This window comes from Plasmodium relictum (assembly GCF_900005765.1).
Source record: "Plasmodium relictum strain SGS1 genome assembly, chromosome: 9".
Lineage (NCBI taxonomy): Eukaryota > Apicomplexa > Aconoidasida > Haemosporida > Plasmodiidae > Plasmodium > Plasmodium relictum.
The window spans coordinates 1123496-1143854 of NC_041687.1; the positions used below are offsets into that span (position 1 = coordinate 1123496).

Sequence of the window (20359 nt, forward strand, 5' to 3'; positions counted from 1 at the left end):
AAACATTTTCATTACTGTAATAAGAAAAATGAGATATTTTTTCATAAATAGCAAAAATAAAAAATTAAATATATGTTTAATAATTTATTTTATTATATATTTTTTAAGGTATCTTATTTTGCCTTTTATATAATGTAGCATTTTTATTAATAGAACATTTTGCAAGTGCATAATCCTGTTTAAATTTATAAAATAAGCATTTAATAATTTTATTTTATGTTTATTACTATAATTTTATTATAATCTTTTAATTAAATATTTTTATAAGTCTATTTTTAATTAAATATATATATTTTTTTTTTTTAAATTTTTTTTATATAAATAGAATTAAGTTTAAAAAAATGTATCCATGAAAAATGGAAAAAAATAAATGAATTGGAAATTTAAAATATAATATTTAGTTAGTAGAATTCATATATTTTTATAAAATAAATGAAAAAAAAAAATTATGATATACAAGCATATAAATATCCTATTTTCATTTCATACATGAAAATTAAAAAAGCATATCATTAAAATAAGAAGGGTTTACTGCATATATACAAAAAAAAAAAAAAAAAAACAGAATTATTATAAAAATTCTTTAACTCATAAGATGGCTTTTATCTTATAATAATGTTACAGTTATCTATTTAATTTTTTTTTATGCATTTACTAATTTGTTTATGTATTCATACATTTAATTTATTATCTTATTGTTTTACACAAAAATTACAAATTCTGAAATTATGAACATGTATAGTTTATTTTTTAATTTAAACCTTTAAAGGGTGAAATAGTGATTAATTTAATTTTGTTACCAAGTTTTTTTTTTCTTTATTTCTTATTTTATTTCATTTTATATATATGATACTTAAAATATCCTGAAAAGATAATTGTAAAAATTAGTTTATTTAATTTTTAGATTTAATAGTGTAAATTTTTTGTTCATATATTTTTTACATAATTTTTTTTTTTCTACTCATTACAATTTTTATTTAATCACTGCATAATTTTTTTTTTTAAATATATTTATATATAACTATAAAATGTAAAAAATATAGTAGAATCAAAAAATTAAAAAAAAAAAAAAAAACATGATAATTGAGTAATAAAAATGTTTGATAGAATACTGGATAAAATTAGTATTGCATCAGTTAATTTACTAGCAAATAATAATCTTGAAAATACTAAAAATATTGAAGAATTAAAAAAAAAAAAAGATAAGAAAGTTATTGGTTTCCCTTTATTATTAAATATTCAAGACAATAAAAAAAAGAGTATTCTATACTATTACAGTGCCAAAAAACAAGATGCATTCTTATATTTGTTGAAGAAAAAAAAATATTGGAAAATTAAACTTTTAATTAAGGATATTATTAACACATATAAGGATAAAGAGTTTTTAAGTGATTTTTCATTAAATTTCATTTATGAGCATATTAAAAATAAGAATAGTATTAAATTATTGAAAAATAGTGATGTGTTTAATTTATTATTAATTTTAAGTCAAGAACTTTTAAAATATAGTTATGATGATAATTCTATCATTAACGATAAAAATACAAAAATTTTAAAAATGAGCTGTTTTTTACTAAGATATATATGCTTGAATGAAACTAAAAGTACAATGTTAGATGACTGCTTTATTTTAATCTTTTTAATGAAATTGAATTATATTTTGAATAAAAAAAAAGTACAGAATAAATATATAAAAGGAAATCACAATTTTCATTTTTATCTTTTGTTACTATATTACTACATATATGTTTACAATAATACAAAAAGTATTGTTTTATTACCAAGCAAATTGATATTTAGGTGTGAATTTAACGATATAAATGAATTATCTTTAGTTTATAAAAAATATGACTTTTTAAAAAATAATCTTTATAACGTAAATAGATATGGCACTTATGCAATTAATGATTATAATAATTTTAGTATATTTGATAATTATATTAAGAAAAAGAAACATATTTTCTTTTTAAAAACAAATTACTTAATTAATTTTAATTGTTTAAAAGAAAATTTTAATGTATTTTTTAAATTTAATGATATTTCTAATGTACATTTTATAATTGATTTGAGCAAATTGAAAATTTTACAAATGAATTTACACGAGCATTCAGTAAAAAGTAAATTTGACGTAATAAATGAGTCTTTAAATAATTTTATGCAATTTTCTTTAAATACATTATTTAAACTAAATAATTACAATACTAAAGATAATGAAAAGTTCATATATGAAGAATCTAAAAAAAATAAAATCAATATTGTAAGAAATAATGATGATTCATTAAATAAAGCAATTAATAAAAGCAACAAGTTACGTAAAAATATTTTATTAAAAAATATAAATAATAAAAAGAAAAATGGGAATAACAAAATAATATTAACAGAATTAGTATATCAGCTATTAGATTATGTAACATTAAATGAGAAGATGTATTATAATAACAAAAACAACATAATTGAAAATTCATTAAATGAAATAATAAATTATATTGAGAAGAAGTATAAGTTAAAATATGTTAGTAATGCAAAAGACACTGGTATTTCTCATAATGAAAATAAAAAATACAAAGATGGAAAGAATTTAGATAATGAAGAAAATATACTATTCAATATAATTAATACAGAAAACAAATTAAAAAATAAGAATAATTTAAATTTAGAAAATTTACTAAAAAAAATAAATGAGTTATTGAATATAATTCAAAATTCATCCATTTTTATAAACACAGGTCTTCATATAATTTTAAGAAATATATTTATAAATAATTTAAACTCTTTAAATATGGATTTATTATTTCTTATAAATATGTATTCAAATAATAATTTTAAGAGAAAATTTTTTCATTATGATTTGAAATATGTAGAGGCCGAGGATAATTCATATGGAAATATTACCGAAAAGGAAGGAAAAGATTCTTATAAAAATGAAAATATAAAAAATGAACTGGAGAAAGATAATGAAAAGTTTAATACTACCTTAAATACACCATCTTTGAACCTGCCTTCATTAAATTTACCTTCATTAAATAAATCAGAAGAAGAAAATGATTTTAATTTAGAAATTAAAAAAAAATTGCATATTAAAAAAAGGCAAAATAGCAACATCTATAATGAATTAGCAATTATTATAAAAATTTTTGCTAATTGCTTCTCTGCAAGGGATTTATGTTTTAACTCTTTTTCTCTTTTATATTTTATGTATAAAAATTTACTTCAGAATGTATTGAGTATATCATTTAATTTTACATATTTTATTAGTGCTGAATTTTTCTTTTTTAATGATAGTATAAACTTTCACTCTTTGATAAATTTAAAAAAGGAATTAATACCAAGTTCTTTGTATTTTGATAGTATAAGAGCATTCACAAACATAAAATCTCATTATAAATATTTTATAAATGAAATAAAAAAAAGGAAAAGAAAAGATAAAAGGAAGAAGATCATTTTGTTAGAGAACTTAAATAGAGGAAATGAAGAAATGAAAATTTTGTGTGAAAATGAAAAAAAAAAAAAAAAAAATAAAAAAACATTTGAATCATTTTTAGAAGATGTAGATAAAATGTTGAAAGAAGAAATTTTAGAAAAAAAAATAAATGATAAAAATATACTATATAGTGAGGGAAAAAAAAAAAAAAAAAATGTTCTATTAGATGAACATATGTATATGATAAGTAAATATAATCATCATTTTTATAATTTACATGATAGATTTTTGCCTATATATACTTACTCAAAAAAATATAATATATATAAAAATAAAATATGGATTAAAAATAAGAAAAAAAAAAAAAAAAAAAAATGTGAGAAAAATGATGAAAAAAAAAAAAAAAAAATTGATATAGTTTTTGTTCATGGATTAAGAGGTAGTGCTCTACGTACTTGGAGATTTTCAAATTTGTATGACAATGGTTCATCATATTATTTTTATAATAAAAATAATAAATTAAAAAAAATAAATAATGAAAAAAATGTTATATATAATAATAATATAAAATTAAATGAAATTAATAGTAAAAATAGATTTAATTTTTTTGAGAACCTGAAAAAAGAAAATAAAAACTCAAATGAAACATATACTAATTCATTAAAAGAAAAGATAGAGAAAGGTAAAATAGAAATAAAAAAGAAAGATGAATTCTTCAATGTTAAAAATAATAATATGAGTAAGTTGAAAGAAAAAGAAAATGTAATTATTTTTGATGAAACAAGAAAGAAGATAAGACAATGTTTAAAAGTAAAAAATAATTTTCATTTCATAATAAATAAAAATATAATAAATAAATTAATGCTAAATTACAAGCATAACCAAAATATATTGCCAATGTATACCAATACTAATGTAATAAATAAAAATGTTTTTAAGTGTGTATTTTTACGTAATCAAAAATTAAAAAATGATCTTGACCTTTATAGTGATTTATTATCATATCAACTTTGGCCTATATATTTATTATATCCTCATAAAAAAAATTCAAATATATACATTTTTGATTACTATTCACCACTATATCCAGATAATACCTTTTATACTAAAAAATATTTAAAAAAAAAAGAAGAAAAAAAGAATAGGTATTCTTATGTAAATATATTAAACTATTTTTTTAATAAAAAAAGTGATGAGTATAATAAAAAAAAATACTTTTATACAGATAGGATGAATTTAGAAGAATTATCCAATTTTCTTCTAAAAAAATTAAAAAATATAAATCTAGGAAAAAATAATGATATCATATTTATAGCTCATTCCATGGGTGGTCTATTAACGCAATATGTACTTTTGAAAAATGATGATATTTTAAATAAAACAAAATTCATTTTTTTTTATGCATCTCCACATTTTGGCTCACCTTTATCTTCAACTGCACTTTTATTCAAAACATTTTTATCTCCATATGTGTATCAACTAAATGACTATGATTCAACATTAAGTTATTTACAATATTGTTTTCGAGAAAGAATAAAAAATAGAGGTATAAAAGTTTACTCCTTTTCAGAGTCAGAAAAAACTCCTTTGCCAATTATAGGTAACATATAATTTATTATATATTAAAAAAAAAAAAAAAAAAAAAAATTTTTTTTTTTTTTTTTATATTATTTTATTTTCAAAATCTTAAAAATGTGATTATTTTTAACAATTTTTGTTTTTATTTCTGTCTTTATTATTTTTTCTTACATTCCTTTAAAGATATTGATAAATATATATTTAAAAAATTATATCGTAAATTGGTGTTATTTGCCTATTCCAATTCTAATTTTTTTTTAACTTTACTGAATTTTTTTATTTTTTATTAGGTTTACATACAATGATAGTACCTAGTATGTTTGCTTACTTAAATTATTCTCAAATTTTTGCAATTATAAAGAACTGTAATCACGTAGAAATCAGTAAATTAAATAGTGAAGAAGATATAAAATATTATTATTTAAATAAAGCAATCAAAAAATTATTAAAGAAAGATTAAGAAGGATTATTATAAATATATTTCTTTTTAAAAATTCTTTCTTTAAAAATATTAAAGATTTGTAATTCAAATTAAATTATTGTTCTGTTTTGTTTTGTTTTATTATTTTTAAACCTTTTTAAATTAGTATTTTTTGTTTATATTTTCAAGAATTTTTTATATTTGTTATGAAAATATACATTTTGTACGACTGTCTTTTTTATTTTATAGTTTTTGTTAATACAACGCATTAATCTTTTTTTTAATTAACTTTATAGATTTTTATTTTTTTTTTTTTTTGTAACTTCTCTTTAATATTTTAATTTTGATTATTATTATTTTTCATTAAAATTTTAAAAATAAAATTAACGCTAGAAAAATATGTTATTCATTTTTTTTTTAGTTCATTGGATTAAAAGTAGACATAAATTTTTTTTTAAATATATTTTATATATGAATACTTCTATTTTTATATAAATAAGACATTTCAATTACAATTACAATAGAACAAGTATTATGATAATGAATCTTCAATTTCAGTAATATATTATTATAAATCATTATATATATATGGAATATTACTAATGATTTTTGAAAAATTTATCATTTTTCTTAGGAAAGATATATTCTCTACAAATTTTCTATAAATTCACATGAAAAAGCACAATTCTAAATCGTTATAAATTTTTTTTAAAGTGTTTATAAATGCTGAATGCCATATAAGCTAAATTACTTTTAAAATTGAAAAATGAATTTTTATACTATTAAAAGTTGAGATAATGTATAAAATGAAATAAATAAATATTTTATGTGTTTATTTTATTATTTATAGATATTGTAACTTTCTCTAATAATAATAAAAAATTAATTAAAAAAAAAAATAATAAAGACAATTGTTATTTATATATATTTTTAATAATATAAATTGTATAAATTTATAAAATAATAAAAAAAAAAAAAATTCCTGAAAATTCAGTTTAAATTCAGCTTTTAAGTAAAAATTTTTTTATATAAATCGTAAATAATTTAAATAAAATTTTTGAAAAAAAATAAGATATATACAAAATAAAAAAAAATATAAATAAACTTAGAAATGAAATTTAACAAAAATTTTATAGTAGTGTACCTACTTTTAAATAATTAATTCTTATTATTTTTAACTATAAAATGTATTTAATATTATTATCGCTTCTTTTTTTCAACTCTACACATTTAAATGTTTTATTAATTTTAGTTTAAATATTTTTAAGTATATATAAAATATTAAAATTATTTTAATTTTAATATATTTTTTTCTTTTCTAAAAATATATGAATATTATATTTTAATTCAAAACTTTTTTTTTAATCTTGAAATTCTACAAGATTATGCATAACAGCTGATTGTACTTCTTCAGGTGAAAATGTTTTCATTCTATCGATATAAGATGTTTTGCTCTTATAAGCAAAGCTGTGATTATTGCCGTTTTCATTATTATCATTACTATTATTAATCACTATCATTATCATTATTATTATCATAATTATTATTATTATTATTATTATTATTATTATTACTATCAGTATTGTTATTATCATAATTATTATTATTATTTATATTATTATTATCATTATTATTATTATTATTTATATTATTATTATCATTATTATTATTATTATTTATATTATTATTATCATTATTATTATTATTATCATTATTATTATTATTATTATTAGTAGTAGTAGTAGTAGTAGTAGTAGTATTAATATCAGTATTATTATCACTAATATCAATATTATTATCATTAATATCAGTATTGTTATTATCATAATAATTATTATTATTTATATTATTATTATTATTATTATCATTATTATTATTTATATTATTATTATTATTATTATTATTATTATTATTATTATTATTATTATTATTATTATTATTATTATTATTATTATTATTATTTTTTTTTTTTTTTTTATTGTCATATGTAATATTATTATTTTTATTATTTTTAATATTACTATTATTAATATTATTATTATCATTATTGATAGTATTATTTTTATTTATATCATTTTGCGCATTATTTTGATAATGCTTACAACTTAAGTTATTCATTTTTCTATCATAATTTTTATTTGATGAATTTGATGGCATATAATTTTGTTTCTTTATATCTTTTTTGTTGTTTTCAATGGCTAGTATTTCCCTTTGGATAGAGTTATCATAATTAATGTTAGAGTTATGTAATCCACCCATACTATCATTATTATTGCATAAATTATTTGAAGCATTTGATCTAATATTATTAAATACATGTGTTTGTGATTGTTGTGAATCTCTTTGATTTATTGGTAGTGTACTATTGAAATTGCTACTTAAAAAAGAATTATTTTTATTATTATTATTTGTAACTATATTTGCAGACATAGTATTTTGTTCATTTCCATTATACTTTGCCATATTAATATATTGATTTACATTGTATACATTAGAATCATTTATATTATGATTATTAAAATTTTTTTTTTGACAAGGATTTGCATAATGTTGTGATTGAATAGATTTATGTGATAAAATGTTAGAATGCAATAAGTTATTTGATGGTAATATATTAAAAATTTGCTGATAGTTTGAATTTGGTGAATTTAAAGGAAAATTAGAATGATGATTATTATTAATGGTTGATGCTTGATTCAATATATTTATATTATTCATTTCAAAATTTAAATAATTATAATAATCATTTCCATTTGAATAAATATTATTTACATTATAATTATAATAATTAACACTATTTATCAAAGTATTTATTGGAAATATTCCATGATTTATTAACATATCATTATTTATATTAGTAGAATTTTTTTCATAATTTAAATTTGATCTAAAAGTAGTGTTATGAAAAAAATTATTACAATTACTTAATCTTGTTAAATGATTATGCATATAAAGTGGACTTGTATTATTATAATTGGTAAAAAAGAACCTTGAAGAATCTTCGAAATTATAATTTGGTGAATTATGATGAGAGATTAAATACATATTATTAAATGATTTATTGAAATATTTGCAACTTAAATTATTTTGAATTGTATTGGAATCCTTTTTTTCTTCTTTAATTTTTAAATTATTATTAATATTCATATTCTGCTTAGTATTAACCTTTGCCAACGTATCCAGTACACTATTTTTATCACTTAACTCTTTAACCTTTGCATTGTCTTTATCAGGACTCTTAAAATTTTTCATAAATTTATTTATATTATGTTTTTTATATTTATAATTAAAAATTTTCGAATTATAATTACTAGATGTGGTAGTCGTTGTACAGTTAGAAGAATTATTTGTTGAGTGATTTTTAGTTATATTATTTTCTTTTCTATGTTTATTTTTTGATATAGAATTATTATCATTTTCAAAATTCCTATTTTCATTTAAATTTTTAATTTTAGAATATTTTTCATTTTTCTTTATATAACTATTTAAATAATAATTTCCATTATACCTCTTAACATAATCTTTCTCCAAATATTTATCATCTACTTCTTTCACTAATTTTGTATATGCAATTTCATTTTTAATATTATTATTTGATTTATTATCATTTTCATATTTGCTTAATTTTTTTTTAATAATGAGATTGTAACTTTTTTTTTTTTTTTCTTTTTCATTAGCTTCTAATTTCTTCTGTACACTAGAAGCTATATTTTCATTATCATATTGATTTTCTTCTATTTTTCTGAAAGTATCACCAATTTTTTCTTTTTCTCCCTCTTGTTCATTCTCACAATTTGTATTTTTCTCTGTTGTAAATATTTGTTCACATTCCTTTTCTTCCACTTTAGTTTTTCGTTTATAATTTTTTTCACTTCTTTTATTTTCATTGTCGACAAAATCACCTTTGGTATCTACTGCTTCTACTATTCTTAATTCCTTATTATCACTTAATTTTATTTCTTCATTTATATTTTCTCTATTACTCTTCTCTTCTTTATATTTTATGATTTGTTCATATTTTTTTTTTTTAATCACAGTTTCGTTTTTATCTTTTTCCTTTTTTATTTGTCTTTTATTAAAATCCTTACTTACATTATTACAATCAGTACTCAAAGCATGTAAGTTTAATTCATCGACCTTTCCTCTTTTTTCTTTTTCCTCTTTTAGATTTAAGATGCTGTCATCAATTATATTAATTCGTTCATGTGAATAATTGTAATTGGAGTTACTAATATTATTTCCTTCCTTTATATCTTCTATAATTTGCTCATTTACCTCATTAAAACTAGAAGAGTTATTATTTTCTTTTTCTTGGGAATTGAAATCAGACGAATGAAAGTTTTGTGTTTCTCTTTTATACTCATTATTTATAGTTTTTAATTCTTCATTTGAAACTATTTCTCTTTTTTCATTATTTGTTTTAAATTCTCTGCTATCATTAGAACTAAATAAATGGTTTTTGTCTTCACTTTGTTTATTGAGATTATATGAAATATATTCAGAAATATCCTTTTTATTTTTTACTTCATTATATAAAAATTTCACATTTATTTTATTTTTTAAAGCATATTTCTCTAATTCTGTTCTTCTATAATTTCTTTTTCTTAATTCTTCTTGTCCATGAGCATGTCTACATTTGTCTCCAGAAGGGCATTTTCCTTCTTTATCAAAATATTTACATAACTTTGTTTTGAAATAATCAGGTGTTGCTCTTAGTTCTAATTCTCCATGAGCATATACACAATTATCATTTTCACATTCATTTTTTATCCACAATTCACAAATTTTTGTTTTTGTTAAATTAATGGAACTTCTTAATTTATCAGTTGAATGTGCATAGGAACAGTTGTCTCCTTTTTGGCATAATCCCTTTTTTAAAAAGGGGCATAGCTTTATTCTGTAGTATTGATCATGTATTTTTTCCTTCATTTTCGTATATACGTAATTTTGTTGATATTTTGTGTTTCTCATAGATCCCTCTTTATTGGGGGTATTATTTATTGTGTTTATAGTTAAATTTTTAGGATTCATGTCAGTTAGATGAATATTATTAATGTGATTGTGTGTTGATATATGTGAAAGTGGTAAAGCAGAATGCTTCGAATTATTATAAGATTTTTGCTGCTCATAATGATTTATATTTTGATTATTTATTGTATTGTGAATTTGTTGGTGATTTAAATAACAGTAATCGTTGCAGTTATATGAATAAGGATTATTAAAATTATATATATCTCTTGCTATATTATTATCTAAATAATTTTTATTATAGGGGTAATATTTAAAATTATAAAAATGATTTCTATTCATTCCTTGATTAAAAAAATTTTCATCAATATAAGGCTTTTTTATATATATACTACTATTATCTACCTTTTTTTTATCATTATACATACAATTAGTAAATCTTTGATTGTAATATAAATTTTTATCATTTATTAAAAATTTTTTTTCCTTGTTTTGATTTTTAAAAGATTTATAATTTTGAAGCATTTTTCTTTCCTCTTTTTTATCACCATGTTTTATATATTCATTATTTTTTTCTTGTTTTGTAACATTTTCATTTATATCAGAAATACAATTAGTTGCTTGGTCTTTTATACATTTCTTATTTTTATTTTTTTCTATACTATTAATGTCACTAATATTCGAATATTTATGATTTATATTATTTGATTTATAATTTTCAACAATCATTCCATTCATGTTATATTCGCCAAAAAGATTTTTTTTTTTTTTTTTTTTTTTTATCTCTGTCAATTGATGCTCTAATACTTGTTCATTCTCATTTCCTAGAATTTGATCATTCTTAACCACTTCCTCCTTTGTGATCTCTGTCATATCATCTTTGACTTCTTTTTTATCTTCATCCATTTTTTTTTTATTTATTTTTTTTTTTTTTTTTTCATTTATACAATGATTAAAGTTTTCATTTTTATAGAAATTTTTCTCTTGAATATATTTTTTATTATCTATATTTAATTTATTAGATTTCATCAATTCTAAGTTAATTTCTGAGTAACGTACTACATTCTTTACCTCTGTTGAAGAATTACTGTTTTCATTTTTTTCATTTGAATTTATTTCAGTCATTTTAATTTTTTTACTTTTTTTTTAGTAAATATAATCAATGTGGTTAAATAAATATGCTTATATATATACTAGAACATGTATATATGCATAAATATGTATTTTTTCTAAAATTCAAATATTCTTACACATTTAGAAATATTCCTGTTATTTCCCATATATTCTTATTATAATTCGTTTTTTATTTAATTAAAAAAAAAAATAATTATAATAATAAATAAATAATAATGAAAATGAAATGATAATGATAATGATAATAATGATAAATATAGTGAACAATAATAAGAATGGTTATATTAAATAATAATTAAAAAAATATAAATATATATTTTATATTTGATAAATAACAAAAAGTATTTAGTAGATTAATAATAACAATTTCTTATTAGATAATATAATATTATTTAGAAACAGAGAGCATGTATGAAAACAAAATAAAATAAAGTAACTACGATAAAAATACTACATTATTAATAATAAAACTTATAAAATTAATAGACTGCTATGTTATTTTTCTATTTCTTTGGTAAATAACAAATAGAAGATTTATAATATTAATAAAAGATAAGAACAATTTATATTCTTTAGCTAATATGCAGGTGCCATATTTATTTATTTACATTTTTTTTTTTTTTTTTTGTATATATATTATTTACTTATTCTTTATTTTATTATTTTTATTTATTTATTTTTTTTTTATATAGAAATAAAAACATAATAAAAGATATTAATTTACAAAATCAATAACAATGAAATTCATAAATAAGTCATATATTATATATAAAAAAAAAAAAATAATAAATATATTTTATATAGTATATATAATATTAGTTTTTAAAAAAATACATTTTTTTAATATATCAAGATAAGTAATTTTTTATACGTAAGTCAAAGCATAAGACTTAAATAGAAATACGTAAAAAAAAAATTTATTATTATTAAGAAATCATAAGTAATTTATCATTAATATCACAAAACAATCTATTTATAATTACATACTTATATATTAAATGATAAGTAAAAAAAAAAAAAAAAAATAGGTGTATTGTATTAAATACCTTTTAATTATTATTTCTAAAGTCATAACTATTTTAATTCTTTTTTTTTTATTGACATAAAATTAAATATACATGTATAATATGTTATTATATAATAAACTTTATTATTATTTCTATATTTATAAATATACTTATGTTTCTAATATAGCAAAATATATATATATATATATATATATTCACATAAACATTATTATTTTTTATTCTTTTTTTTATATTGCTTCTAATTGAAAAATGTAAAATTAAAAGATACTACAAATAATCTTAAATAAATAAAGAAATAAATAAAATAAAAAAATAACAATAATATAATCGAACAAATATAAAAAGAACATATAAATACAAATTTATATGCAAAATCGATATGCATTTATGATTGGTGTAATATTAGTTCATGATGACATTTTAGGATATCAAAGAATATAAAATATTTTTCATAAACAAGATTAATATTTTTTATTTCTAAATATAAAATTTTAATTATCTTTTATTTTCATTTTATGAAAATTTTAAAGCCATTTATTAGTCCTTAAATATTATTTTTTTATATAAAAGTTTCTTCTATAAATATTTTATTTTTTTATATCTAATTTTTTTTGTCTTCTCTTTTCTTTTTCTTTTTTTTTTTTATTCTGTATACGTAAATTTATAAAGTATGCGTTTTTTTTAATATTTTTAGTTGGCACTCAAGTAAAAATAAATATTTGAAATATTAAATATAACTATAAAAATAAATAAAATAGAAATGCTACTAAAATGTTATTTTTAGAATAATTAAAATACATGTTATCTTCAAGTCTATTTTTTTTTTTATTTTTAAATATATGCTTTAATAATAATATATACATAATATATTATATATTTTTAAAATGGGAAAATAATAAAAATATATAAAAAAAAAAAGTATCTACATATATAACTTTTATTTCATTACCTTTAGATGTATCTTTGACGGTATCATTATTTTTTTTTTTAGTAAAGTTTTACTTTATCTTTTACTTTATTTCTAATTAAAATTTTTTTTGACAAAAGTAAAAATATAAATAAAATAGAATAAAAATACTAGATATATATATATACACAATTAAAATAAAATAATGAGATAAAAAAAAAAAATAAAATAAAAAATAAAAAAGTATATCAAAAGAAAAAAAAATAACTATTGAGTAAACTAACTCTTAAAGTGGATAAATAAAATCATTATCTTTTAGATACAAAAGTATTGAGGAAAATTTTAAACATTGCATAAGTAAGATGTATATATTAATTTCTTTAATTAATAGGTTTTTCTTTTTTTTTTTTCTTCTTATTTTTTTGGATTAGCATTAAAAAAAAATGTATTTTTATTATATATATATATATATATGTTTTTAATAATTGTATATATTTTGCGTGTAAAAAAAAAAAAATTAAAAGGTACACATTTTTCTTTATCTCACAGTAATATTTCTAAATTATGTAGAAAATAACGGAACACTTTTTAAATAATATTGTATGATATAATTTTTTTATTTATATATTTTTAATAAATTAATTATAATATTCTATAAAAGATTCTAAAAAGAAATATATAAATATTTCATTCAAAAAACATTTATATATTAGAAAAAAAAAAAAATAATTATATAAAAACATAAATACTTTAACAAAATGAATTTAATAGCCTAATAGTATAAATATAAAATAAAAACAAAATATTATAACATTTTTATGTGCATATACTTTTATTAAAAAAAAAAATAGAAAAAAAAAATTGATATGATAAAAAAAATATATACTTTGAAATTCATTAAAAACTTATTTTAATTTTGGATAACTTTAAAGTGAAATGAAAAATCATTGATAAAGAAATAAAATTTTAATCACAAAAAAACATTTTATTTTAGTATTTGCTATTAGAACTATATAATATTAAAATGAAAAAAAAAAAAAAAAACATAAAAAAAACCACATTTCTTATACCTTTATATTAATTATATTAAAATGTTTATTTCTTTTAAAAAATAAAGCAGGACAAAAATATGCATGCTTATTAAGAAATACATAATTTGTATCTATGTATTTTAGTATATTTATTTGTGTGTGCATATATAAATATACGTGTATTCACATATTTTAATTGTTTTTCTATTTTTTAAATGTATGCTTATTTTTTTATTTAATCCTATTTATTAGAACAGATCTTTTGTGATAGCAAAAAAAGAAATGTGTTTTTAATAAATATTTTTAATTTTTGCATTTATTATTGAATACTAAAATCAATCTTAAATATTTGTATTTTAGTTATAGTATATTTACTATAGGAAAATAAAATAATATATGAATTAATTATAAAAAACTAATTAATGTATTGAAATGCACATATGAAGTTCTTACTATAATTTTTTTTCTTATATTTTTAGAATAAATTTATTGTTTTTTTTGTTTATATAACTAAAAATACAACACTTTTATATATAATAATTTAAAAAAAAAAAAATAGCTCTTAATTTATTTTTAAAAATAAATTTTTATGCATTTAATATAACATTTAAATAAATACACAAATTTATATTTTATTTTATTCCTTTTAAACAAATAAAAGAGAATAAAATTACTACCTCTTTTCTTTTATAATAAAAAGTTTTTTTTTATACAGATTACTATTTTCAACATGGTTTTTTCCTTATTATTTATTTTTCAAATTGAATTTTTATATAATTAATTATGCTATTGAATAAATATAGAAATGTTAAAGCTATTTTTAATTATCAAATACTAGTTTAAAAAATTGCACAAGTTTATAAAAAAAAAAAAAATTAAAATACTTTTTTTTTTTGTAATTTCTATATATATTTTATTAACAAATAAAAGTGTATGCAAATTAATTTTTCTTTATTTTATTAATAATATTATAGTTAAAAAATATATGTATATATATATATATATATATATATATTGTTTTAATGATATTTTTATTGTATCTAAAGTATTTTTATATATTTAACATTGCAAATATAAAAACAAAATAATATTATTTCTTTTTAATTTTTATAAATTATTTTCAAAGGCATTTCACAAGAAGTACACTTGTACTATATTTGCTTTATCTAGTGCACTATGCATCATTATCTAAATTTTATTTATATATTAATATTTATAATTTTTTTTTCCTTATTTCAAATTAAACATACTTTCAACTGATTTTATATTTAATCTTATAGTTACATTTAAGCAAATTAATTCATTCAATAAATATCTTATAACATAAGGAATAAAAATAATTTTACATGATACATCACAGGATTTACAAATAGCCATTTTATTTTTTCCTCCAATAGATCTACCTTTTATTATTTTCCCACTCGCATTAAATTGTAAAATGGGTGATAAAATTAGTCCACATTTGGGGCACACAAAACATTCATGTCCATCTGAATTCATTAAAAATCTTTCATTAATTACAAAACTACAACCATGAGATATTATTCCATCTCTTTCCATTTCTCCTAATCTTATACCACCATGTTTTCTTTTACCTTTTAATGGTTGATGAGTTAAATTACAAACAGGTCCTGATCGTCTTACCTGAGCTTTATCATAAGCCATATGTCTTAATCTTTGATAATAAATTACACCAATAAATATATGAGCTTGTAATGGAACACCATATATACCACTATACAATAATTCAGTTCCATAATAATCATATCCCTTGTTTAATAATAATTTTGCAAAATAATCAATTTTATCATCATATGTTATATCTGAATATTTTTTCTTTTTTTTGCTTTGTTGAAAATTCAAATCTTTTGTATTATCTTCACTGTCATTTGATTTATTATGGATATAATTTTTTTTTTCTTTGCTCTCCTGTAAATATCCCTTAATACCACAATTATCAATCCATTGATTATTAAAACTTTTTTGTTGGGTATATTTTCTGAATGGTGTAGCATCAATTCTTTTACCATATACAGAAGCAACTTTTCCACATATACTTTCGATAAGCATCCCAATAGTCATACGTGATGGAATACCATGAGGATTAAAAATTATATCAGGAACTATTCCACTTTCTGAAAAAGGCATGTCCTCATGAGGAAATAATAAGGAAACAACTCCTTTTTGTCCATGTCTTGAAGCAAATTTGTCTCCTACTTGAGGTTTTCTTGTCGATCGTAATTTGACAATTGCAATTTGATTTGAATTATTTTTTGCAATACTTACAAAGTCTACATAATATTCTCCATGCCTTTTAAAATTTTCATATGTTGTTAATTCATTTTTTTTATTAATATATGAATATAAAGGTGTAGACTCTTTAATTTTTTGTTGTATACTAGGCAAACCATCATTATTTAGCTTTTTACCTATGTGGTCATGCTTAATATTATTGCTTTTGTAATTATTAGTATACCTAATGTTATTTCCAAATACAAAATCACCCGATCCTGCAACTTTCTCTAAATCTATTAATTCTGTTTTATATATATGTGTTTGAAAAATACCCCTATCTACACTTCCCTTATTTAATATTAAGGCATCTTCCATATCGTACCCTGTATATGATAATATTGCAACCACTGCATTTGTTCCACTTGGATAATTATCTACTCCATAAAATTCGTAATCTCTTGTTACAACTAAAGGAAGTTGAGGAGTTATCATTCTATATATTTTATTTGTAAATGTATACAATATATTTAAGCTTTGTATTCCCATTGTTTGTTTCAACATTTGACATTGATAAATATTACGTGGGCTTTGATTGTGATCAGAAAAAGGAGTTAAAGATGCTAAAAAAGATAAAAAGGATGTTTCCTTTAATTCCATATATTCAAATTTTTGTGGCATTTGCTCATAAATATCAATATTAACATTTTCATCACTATCAATAAAAGTTGTTGATGACATGTTATCGTTTTCTGAATCTATACCAGAATCACTACTAGTTTCATAATCAGAACTACTAACATAACCATCTGTACTGTTTTTACGATTATTTTCCGTCAAAATTTTAAATACATTTTTATTAATTTTTGATTCATCTAATTTGCAATTAGATGAATTATTGTTACATTTTTTTTTCATTTTAGAATTAATGTTTTTATCATTCATGTGAAATAAATACTGTTGCTTTAATGTGAACTTTTGTTCATTTTTCTTTTTAGAATTAACTACTTCTTCTCTTTTTTTTAAAAGCTTCCTTGCTAAATTATTCTTTTTAATATCTGCATAGTTTATGGCAATAGATACATATGGTTGATAAGAAGGGGAAATGTATTCAATTGATTTCATTTTCAAATTAAATAAAGGTCTAATTATCCTTCCTGGAAATGTATTAATTACTATACTATCCATTATTGAGGGTTCATCAAGATAAGCATTTATTTCGAAATATGACTTTAAATTATACAAATTGTGATTTTTTGCATATTTTAATTTATAAACAGTTCTGTTAAAATCTTTGTTAGCAATATATGTAATAGGAATTGAATCAACAATAATAGGAATATTTTCATCTTCATAAATAGTGTGTATCCCACTTGTTTCATCTAAATTAACACTAATACCAATTTTTTTTAAATACAATTTTATATTCATTTTATGTGAATCATTGTTAGCTAAATTATGAATATAACAAAATTGAGATAAATGATTTAGCAAACCACAAGGAGAACCGTCAGGTGTATGAACAGGACATATAAATCCCCATGATTCTCCTAATAATTTTCTAGGTGTTAATACTTTAACATCTTGGAAAAAGCAACCTCTATGTATAGCTCTAAAATTTGTAAGTAATCTTAAATTGTTAATTTCATCAGCTGAAATAACCCAGCCACTTTTTTGTTGATAATGTAAATTGTCTGATGAAATATTTCCTGTTTTAAAGAAGTATATTATTGCCAAACTTATTGTTGAAAATGTCTTTGCTTTTTCCATGAATATGATATTATCATTATACAATTCTTCTATATAACTTTCTATACTTGTAAATAATTTTTCTTTTTCATCTATGAATATTGATCTCAATTTTTTCTTTGACTCATTTTTATGATTTAAAATATTTGAATTATCTAAAAAGAAAAATAAGTTATATATATGTATATATAAAGTTATAATGGAAAAAAAAAAAAAAAATATGATTATAATATATGTAGGTAATTACCTTGATAGTTTAATTTTATATCTTTGTTCATATCTACTTCTAAAGGAATATGATTTAAATGGTCTTCATTCATCTCATTTGATATCATTTCTTTGTATCTTAAATATATTTGCTTTATACTTATTTTAAATGTATCATATTTTTTTTCTAATAATCTATAAAAGGTTCTAGAGTATTGATAATGAAAGCGATTTAAAGAAGTCATTATTTGATCTTTTAACATATTTGCTAATAAATGACTACATGTAGTAACAGCATGGTATTCTAAAGAATCTTTATTTGCACAATTAATTAATTTAAATTTGCTTAAAACTAATTTTTTAAACATTAAACACAATGTTTCGAATTTTTCTGTGTTATTTTGTATATGAGGAAGCACACAATACTTCAAAATATGTTTTCCTTTCTTTTCATGGGATACTTGATAAACTCTAAAAATGCCTCTTTTAAAATAAGAACTCTTTCCTAAATAACTTAAATTATATTTTTCAAAAATTTCTTTTTCATTAACGTCATTTTTTAAAAAGATAGAATTGATAAATTGCTCTACATATTTAATAGCATTTTCATTTTTTATTCCAATTTTTATTTTATTAAATATGTAATTTTTTTTTTTTATTGGGCTTAATAGTACTATTAAAATGTGAAAGGGTATAGTAATTACAGAATTTTGAAATTTAACACCATATGAATAAAAATTCTGTTTATAATAAGTTAAAAAATTAATAAAAACTGTATTATCATTCAATAAACAATTTATGTGGACTTTATTTTCTTCATTAAGAAGTAGAGTGTTATACTTTGGATATATTACAAATCTAATAACTTTCAAATGCCCTGATATAATAAAAAAGCCACCTAATAAATTTTCATCTTCTCCTTTTTTAATCAATTCTTTTTTACTTAAATTGCTTAAATTACAAAGATTTGATAAAACCATAATAGGAATATGACCGGCACTAACAACAGTGCTAGTTATTTCATCATTATATTGTTTATTTATTTTTATAAATATTTCCCCTTCATAATTTCTTGAGGATAATTTACATAAATAAGGATAATCGTTTCTTAATTCTCCTTTTTCATTTTTTATTACTGGATTTCTTATTTCTATATCACTTACATAAAATTTAACACATTTTGCTGAATTTCCGAAATTATTTAAGACAGAATAATTATTTAGTTGTGGTGAAAATTCCATCACGGGTATTGTTTCAGGCATATTTTTTATATATACGTTTATAAAAGAATTAAAATCATCTAAATGGGATTGTACTAAAAACTTTGTAAAAATATTATAACTACCATTAATTAATTTACCAATTTTTAATTTAAAATTAGGATATAAAGATTCTATAATTTTTAAATGTAATTTTATTTCTTCATCAGTAATTTTTAAATTTATATTTTTTAATGTATTTTGTTCTACACTGTTGTTATTAAAAATATATTTATTACTGTATCTCTTTACATTTTTTTCCTCATTTTCATGCTTAATTATGCATTTATCTGCTATCATTTTATTATTTATTTTCATTAAATTCTCAATTAAACTGATCAATGGTATTTACAATATTATACAATTTTTCCTTTTCTTTTTATTTTATATTTATAAAATTTTTAATTAAATAATATATACATAC

The 20359-nt window shown here is 18.3% G+C and overlaps 3 protein-coding genes across 3 annotated transcripts; 1 reads left to right on the forward strand and 2 right to left on the reverse strand.

Annotated features, from left to right (window-relative positions):
• Positions 1–1096: 1096 nt before the first annotated feature.
• On the forward strand, positions 1097–5459 carry PRELSG_0932000 (alpha/beta hydrolase, putative; the record flags this gene model as incomplete). Its single annotated transcript, XM_028676764.1, has 2 exons — positions 1097–5021; positions 5290–5459. 2 exons carry the CDS (start codon positions 1097–1099, stop codon positions 5457–5459), a joined length of 4095 nt encoding a protein of 1364 aa, XP_028533221.1.
• Positions 5460–6926: 1467 nt separating this feature from the next.
• PRELSG_0932100 (zinc finger protein, putative) lies at positions 6927–11513 on the reverse strand (the record flags this gene model as incomplete). Its single annotated transcript, XM_028676765.1, has 1 exon — positions 6927–11513. The coding sequence occupies one exon, from the start codon at positions 11511–11513 to the stop codon at positions 6927–6929; it is 4587 nt and encodes a 1528-aa protein (XP_028533222.1).
• A 4205-nt stretch (positions 11514–15718) lies between these two features.
• RPA2 (DNA-directed RNA polymerase I subunit RPA2, putative) lies at positions 15719–20235 on the reverse strand (the record flags this gene model as incomplete). Its single annotated transcript, XM_028676766.1, has 2 exons — positions 15719–18624; positions 18717–20235. 2 exons carry the CDS (start codon positions 20233–20235, stop codon positions 15719–15721), a joined length of 4425 nt encoding a protein of 1474 aa, XP_028533223.1.
• Between the last annotated feature and the right edge of the window lie 124 nt (positions 20236–20359).